We start from the raw sequence: 7,765 nt of genomic DNA, 5'->3' as shown, positions 1-7,765 counted from the left end.
CGAGATTCAGAAATTCGACGTCCAAGAAAAGGATGCCAAACTGTCAAATCAAGTTTTATTACTACATATATATATACATCATCATCATAAGATCGTCAGTCCTAAGACTAGTTGGACACGTACCTCCATTCTTTCCTATCCTGAGCTAAACTTCGCATTTCCCTAAAACTAGAACAACCTACCTACTTAACTATTTGCGAACAGTAATCTAACGTAAGTCTACCTCTACCCCTTCTAACTCCTGCTTCTGCCTCTAATATGTCTCTGACTAGACCTTCATGCCTCAGAAGATGTCCTACCAACCTATCTCGCCTATTTTTTATTGACTTCCATAGAGTCCTCTGTTCTCCTATTCTTTCCATCCACGTATCCTCATCATTCGCCTATAACACCACATTTCGAACGCTTCTAACCTTTTTTTTCCGCCGCCCCCACTGTCCATGTTTCGCACCCGTACAACGCCGCGCTCCAAACGTACACCTTTAATATATATATATATATATACACCAGAAGTTAAATGGTAATTTACATTTGTTCGATATTTTGGAAATTGTGTTCCTGTTTTTTTTTTGGATTCGTATTTGTCCATCAGGGCTTTTTTCATATATTTCAGCCAAAAGGTCCTAAAAAATGTTTGGAATCTCCGGTATTACTGTACGTTTGCTGATACAATAGCAACAATAATAAGATTCCTTTGTTTTGTCGGGAAGTATCAGACCAACATTACTGATAGACTATATTACAGAACTACTGAAATTGTACTAATAGTCTACCCCTTTCCTTTACAGAAATTCAAAAAAGATGGGGCACACTTCGCTTATTCTTAATTTATCGTCTTAAGAGAAAGTTTTTTACATGAAATGTTTGATTAACTATTTAGAAAATCTGCTCTGACAATAAACACGACTATAATACCTAAGTTGTACGTACAAACAGACACTGAGATATTTTCTTTAAACCAGTTTTAATGTAAACTAAGTTGATATGAATGTGTAAAAAAGTAATGTACGAAAAGTAGTTTATGAATTTAAAGAAAAACATTAACATATATAAAAAAAACTGTTACACCATAGTTCATGTTCTAATTGTGAAATATTACTGGTATTTTATAGCAAATTATTATGTAATTTTTTGGCCCCCTCCCTCCATTGCTTCTTTTACTTCCATACTACTTCTCAATCGTTTCTCATTTCACATAATTTTATGTATAAGTACCTTTAAGAATTACCTGGAATGAACCTCATTTATGACCTTAACATATTTTATTATTTTCTCTAACATTAAATTTAAACTTTTTTTTTTTGGTCATTTCTAAAAATTTTGGCTGATATGGAAGAAATTCATTCAAAATCTTTTCAAGAGTGGTTTGTGAGAACACAAATATTTAGTACTTATACACTAATCATAATCTTAAGATCGTCGGTCCTAAGACTGGTTGGACACGCACCTCTACTCTTTCCTGTCCTAAGCTAATCTTCGCATATCCCTAAAACTACAACAACCCATATGCTTAAATATTCGTGAACAGTAATCTAATCTAGGTCTACCTCTACTCCACTTAACTCCTGTTTCTGCCTAAATATGTCTTTGAATAGACCTTCATGCCTGAGAAGGTGTCCTACCGACCTACCTCGTCTATTTCTTATTGAATTATTTGGAGTCCTCTGTTCTCCTGTTCTTTCTAATACCCCTTCAATTTTAACACCACATTTCGAACGCTTCTAACCTTTTCTTAATACTAATTTTTAATTAATTTAAGAATCTTCAATGATGCACATTTAATTGCTGTAAACATGGTCAAAATGTTGTCTTTTCGAAGGCATTGGTAAACCATTTAACGGAACTGACTATGGCGATCTGATGGGAACTAATTGTGATAGTTTCCAGAAAGTAGTGACCAAGAATTTAATGCTCTTTATTCTTAAACAATGTTACCAATGAGTACCAGAAGCAAGCGGTTGAATGTATAAAGATTTAAGCGTCATTGCAAAGCTTACTTATATTACATTAATTATTTCTTTGAGAGAATGTGTAAAAGTTAAGGACAAAATTTCGGTCTTGCAAAAGGAAGAAAAGAAAACCACAAGGGAGAGATGGAAAAAAGAAAGAAAGAATTTTTTAATGGAGAGAGGATGGTCAATCAAACATTACATATGGAAGCTGGAAAATGAGAGAAATGTATGGAAGGAATTAGAAAACTTAACCAAAGATATTGATAAACAAAGAAGGAGAGAGAAAATGAGAAACATGAAATTCGTTCAAGAGTACAAGATATTATGGAAAGAAGGAGAAGAAAAACCTCATTATTTGAAAGATGAAGGAGTAAAGAGAAAAAACCACCTACAATTAACTGCAAGATTCAGATTGGGAAGCGAAAATAGAGCGTCAAGGTATTGGGAGGAAGAAGAAAAGAAATTATGCAGATTATGTAAAAAGGAGCTAGAGACGCTTGAACATATTTTTGAGCGATGTGGGGAAACGGGAAGTTCTGCAAAAAGCTGGAAAGCTCAACTGGAAGGAGTGAACAACATGAAAAGGATGAGAGAAATCTTGTGGAAGAGAAAAATAGCAGGAGAAGAAAATTAATAAAAATTGTACTTTGTATGTATTGGAGGAAATGGGAAAATTCAAATGGAAAGAAAGGATGGTCTAAATAAGATGAGAAAAATATGAATAAGGAGGAAAATAGCAAAAAAACGAGAAAGTACAAAAGAGAAAATAAGTAAATGTAAATATAACTGCACCTTGTATATATAAAACATAATGTTTTTAATAAAGCTATCTATCTATATATCTATCATTAATTATTTAGCTAACCCGGTCAGATTTAGCTAAGAAACTGTACATTGGGCGACTAAATTCGCATAAATTTCATCAGGACGATTGTCACAATACGAATTTTCAAAATTGCAAATATGCATCTTTTATTGGTAGATATGTTACCAGAAATGTATGAAATGTAGGAATTGTATACAATACAATTTCGAGGCTATTTAGGAAATCTATAAAATATTGTTTCAATGATATTTTAATAGACACATATACTGGGAAATGTATACATTTCCTAGGAATTGTATGAAATTCCAATATTGTACTAGGAAATGTATAAAACTAATGCTTTTATGTATGTATGTGTAGATTTCCTAGGAAATGTGCCTAATATAATCTATTTCATACTTTTCCGGGCGATTTTATTAATCATATACATTTCCTAGGAATTGTATTACATTCATTTGCGTTAACAGATACATTTTCTGTATCGTGTTTTCCGTGAAGCTTACCATCTTGAGTAAACCAATACATAGGATTACGAAAGCACGTTTGGTGTGAAAATTTTATTTTACAAATTGCATTCCAGATTAAACGCTGATGTTATTCGCCGGTGAAATTATCACCGCCTCCGCATATTACTGCTTACCTACATGTAAGTATTTTAAAAAATTGAAAACCCATTTCATTGGAGCGCCGTTATGGTTGCACGACTTCGGTGCACCTACATACACAATTACTTATTACATGTACTTATCATATGCCTATACATTACTATTTATGTATCAATGTATCTAGTATCTCGCGTATATGCGGAAACCCTGCTAACCGTATATTTCATCACTATAACTCCGGCCGCGTCACATCTCTGGGATTGTATTACCCAAGTTCAACAGCACACACCCTCCACTTCTTAGTCGTGTGCTATAATTACATGCACGAGATACTGTTACGCTTCAACAAGGCCTGCTTTGGAAGGGACATTTACTCTCTTCACTATAAAAAGAGATCAAAGTCTCTATTCTGCATATTATTCCGGCGATAATCCATCTAAACAACACAGACCTACTTTGCAAAAACAGAAGACATGTTCAAATTGGTGGTGTTGTCCGTTCTTGTGTCAGTTGTGGTAGCCAAGCCAGCTCCAGGACTTCTCCATGGTGGTCTTGCTCTTGGACCAGCGCTCGCATATGGAACCGCTGTCGTTGGAAGTATACCCACTGCAGTGAGCCACAGTAGCAGTTCTGTCATTCATAGTGCAGCCTTAACAGCACCGGTGGCCATAGCTGCCCCTGCGATCGCAGCCCCATTGGCTCTCCACGCCGGTCCAGCTCTAGTCGCCTCCCCAGGTCTGGCATACGGTGCGCATGGTCTTGGACTTGGAGGACATGGACTCGGGGGACTTGGACTTGGAGGTCTGGGAGCACTTGGACATTTGGGACTTGGTTTGAAGTTGCATTAAGTTTCCACTGCGTATGTGCAATGTTTAAGTGAATCTAGGAAGATTTGTCGATAAACTGATTCGGACTGTTTTTATAATTGTATTTTTTCAAAACATAATGTACATATGAGCAGAATAAATTTTCTTTTTTATAAAAAATTACCTATGACTTTTTCGAAAAGTGTTTTCACTTTTAATTAACAAACCAACCGAATTTATTGATAATTATGTGATAGACCAGAGCCGAGCAAACCTTAACTTCGGAGGAACCGCTACCTGAGGTTAGTTTGAGTTACTCCATACCCTTCAATGAGTACGAGAGAGTAAGCAGTAATGACCCATATTGCTTTCTCTTTTTCTTCTCCCTTCCACTCTCATGTCAAGCCCCTTCATCCCGTAGACGAGCGAAGTCTCTCTCGCAACTTAAGTACGAAAATTTTCGTTACTACATTCGCAATACTATTGGGTTTGGCTATGGAAGAGGGGACTCACCTAAGAAATGGAAAGGATAAGAAAAGGAAAGAAGCATCTCGCACTCGCAGGATCAATGAGGAGCCCCTTGACTATACCTGAGGATCACTCGGGAGTCAAAAGAGCCGAGTTTGCCCAGCTCTGTCAGATAGACAGTACTGAAATTGTTGTCGCGCGATGATTATTCTTTATCTACAGTATAACATCTAAAAGGCGAAAGCATGCAAAATAGGGTACTATGTTGCAGCCCTGTATATTACGTTATTTTTTATCTACCTTGATGAGAGAGGTTCTATGAGGGGTTCTAAAAATCGTTGACATTTTGCTATCTGTTTAAAACAACCTTATAATTTATTTATTTATTTATTTNTCCCATGAAAAGTCGTTTCTATTGGGTGGTGGGATTACAAGATGGGGTTGGAATACTAAAGAGTTCGTGCTCGAGCCCATTAGTACCTTGCTACGCCACTGACAGTGAGGGCTAATTAGAGACATTTTAGAAACAGAAATAGGAATTAAGAGGGGTAAAGGTAGACCTAGATTAGATCGAAATGACTATTTCAAAGTTTTAGAAAATCAGTCGACACTCTACAAACAGACACGTGTATCAAAAGTCCTTATCTTAACACAGTTAGATCCTGCACACGTATTGAAATATTATATTTATCGCAATTTTATGTGAGTAAAGTAACAGGATACAGATTCCTTAGGGGTCGTCCATAAAATACGTCACATTTCCCTTTTTGGACCCTTTCCTCCACCTTTAACGGAGGAAATGAAAAAGGAAAATTTACTTAAATATTAAAGCGATGTTTACAATTTATCTCACTATCCCATTGCATCGTAAGCGAAAATAATAAAAATGACAAGTTAGACCCGAATTTGTAAAAATAAAATACCAGCAGAAATAAATTTACTAGGTATTTTAGTTGATATTACAAATTTAATTGTAATAATTAAGAAACTTGAAATAATTTTTTATAAAACATGTCAAAATTGAGATTATTACAAGTTACCTAATAAAAATTCAGTTTTCTCCGTGTAGCAATTATTCTTCTTATCTCTGGAGGGGTTATTTAATATTTTCTTAGTAAGATACTCGCAAACAAAACGGCGATAGAAAATCATAACGCTAAATCAGGGGAGCAAGACTAAGCCGATAGTCACTTGAGAAAAGGTTACGAATCCGGGAGGGTTGAATTGAGGCCCGTCGTTTTCCCTAATTTTCTGTCGATGTAGTAACACATCAGAGATTTTATCCTGATTGTGATGATATCTAATTCGATCATGGTGTTTTTGGTCTTTTTGTTTTTACAAACGCGTTGTATCCCTAAAATTTTCTTGAAACACAAAGCCACTTTTCTACACCACTACTTAACTGATTTTGAAAATTAAACTTATAACCGTCCAACACTTATATTACTTTACCGCGTTCACTTTTCATAAACTGCGCAGTTACGACATCTTAAAGCATCTAGTTTTGACAATTATAATAAATAATACACATAATTATATTTAATATTACATTATTTTAGAAATACATCTATAATTAAAATTGGCTCTCATTAACAACCCCATTAAGTGAGAGCGGAATCCAATTCATTCGCTCTTCCAGGGAACTAAATTCCTTCTCCGATTTATTCACCTGTTACATTCGGGTCCCAATTCGACCCCGTCCCGGACCGCAGTACTTCCAAACATAATACCTTGGAGAAACATATTTTTTTTTCTAAGTAATTAGAAACCTAAACTTGAAAATGCCTCATATTGAATGCGAAACGTAGGTTGTCGGTTTCACATAAATAAAAAGCATTTGCCTCATACATAGCTTGGTTTTTTACTTTATTAGATATTTTTGTATTTTCTTCTGTATGTGGTAATCTCAATACATCGAGAAAAAAATGTTCAGTCTCTCAGAGTCTCTGAAAGCGAGACTCGAGTTTCCGTCTCTTATCGAGTCTCTCTGGTGACGCTGAGAGACTGTCGAGAAACTGTCAAAAAAACTGTTTAGCGTCTTTAAACGAGAGACTCGAGTCGCTCATAGAGAGATCCTCATTTCGTATCCAGTCTCTAAACGAGCTGTCTCGATAAACATGGTTAAAATTTTCAAAGTTCAACATGTTTGAGAGATTCCAGTCTTTCTATGAGAGACTCGAGTCACTCAATTTTTCAGTTTTATTGATTCAGTGGCTCTGTGAGAGACTCGAATCTCTGAAGCAACAATTTTATCGTTCGAGTCTCTCATACAGAGACTGTGAGAGATCCATAAAAACACCTACGCAAAAACTGAGAGACTGTGAGAGAAAAATTTTGTTTAGGGACGCTTAAAACTCTTTCGTAACGCGCGAGGTCTGTGAATTTTGCCTTCGTATTATTGTTTGCGTCGTATTGTTAATATAAATATATTGTATTGTCAATTGTATCACTTTTTTGTAAATAAATAAAAAAAGGTTTGATTCCAGGCCAAAGCAATGCCATTTTTTACTTAAGTTTAAGTAATAATAATTGACACAATTGTCCGAATTTCAACCGCCGGCGAAAGCACTAAGAAAAGCACTTTTTTCGGTGATACTTGCAATCAATTTGTTTTTGAATGTACCGTGATTGTTTTGTAAAAAAACTCTTTCGCTTATGTATGTGAATTAAGTCAATTAGGACAATCATCGGTATATTTTCGTGCTAGGTGCATATAATGATCTGGGGTATTTAGTTTTTTTTTTTATTACATAACTAAAAGCTGTCGCCCTAATTTTTTTGGTAGTAATGTAATAAAAAGATTGTGAAATTAGACGGCTTCTTCTGCGACATAAAATAATCATTCTTGCGTGTCCACTTCTTGCAAATCAAGAGTGTTAAGGCTTTTAGGTGAAGGTTACGAAAATACAAATTGTAGAGGTTTTATTTCATTGAATTTTAACTAAAAACCGTATACACATTAACGTAACGAATAAAATATTTTTTTTCATTCCATATAGACGCGAAAGGTGTTAAATTACCAACGAAAAGGTCACTATGGAAATGTAAATGTGGGCTACTTTAGATTACTAGAATGTTTGAGGAAGTCATTTAGTGAATTGCATATGT

At 35.2% G+C, this 7,765-nt stretch overlaps 1 protein-coding gene across 1 annotated transcript; it reads left to right on the top strand.

The window, feature by feature from the left end:
• Positions 1 to 3,814: 3,814 nt before the first annotated feature.
• On the top strand, positions 3,815 to 4,363 carry LOC108735186 (cuticle protein 64-like). The gene has a single exon (XM_018467018.1). It carries the CDS (start codon positions 3,857 to 3,859, stop codon positions 4,229 to 4,231), a length of 375 nt encoding a protein of 124 aa, XP_018322520.1. The 5' UTR covers positions 3,815 to 3,856; the 3' UTR covers positions 4,232 to 4,363.
• Positions 4,364 to 7,765: the final 3,402 nt, after the last annotated feature.

Source organism: Agrilus planipennis, unplaced genomic scaffold (assembly GCF_000699045.2).
Source record: "Agrilus planipennis isolate EAB-ADULT unplaced genomic scaffold, Apla_2.0 scaffold27, whole genome shotgun sequence".
NCBI classification, from domain to species: domain Eukaryota; kingdom Metazoa; phylum Arthropoda; class Insecta; order Coleoptera; family Buprestidae; genus Agrilus; species Agrilus planipennis.
This window is presented reverse-complemented; position numbering and strand designations above follow the sequence as displayed.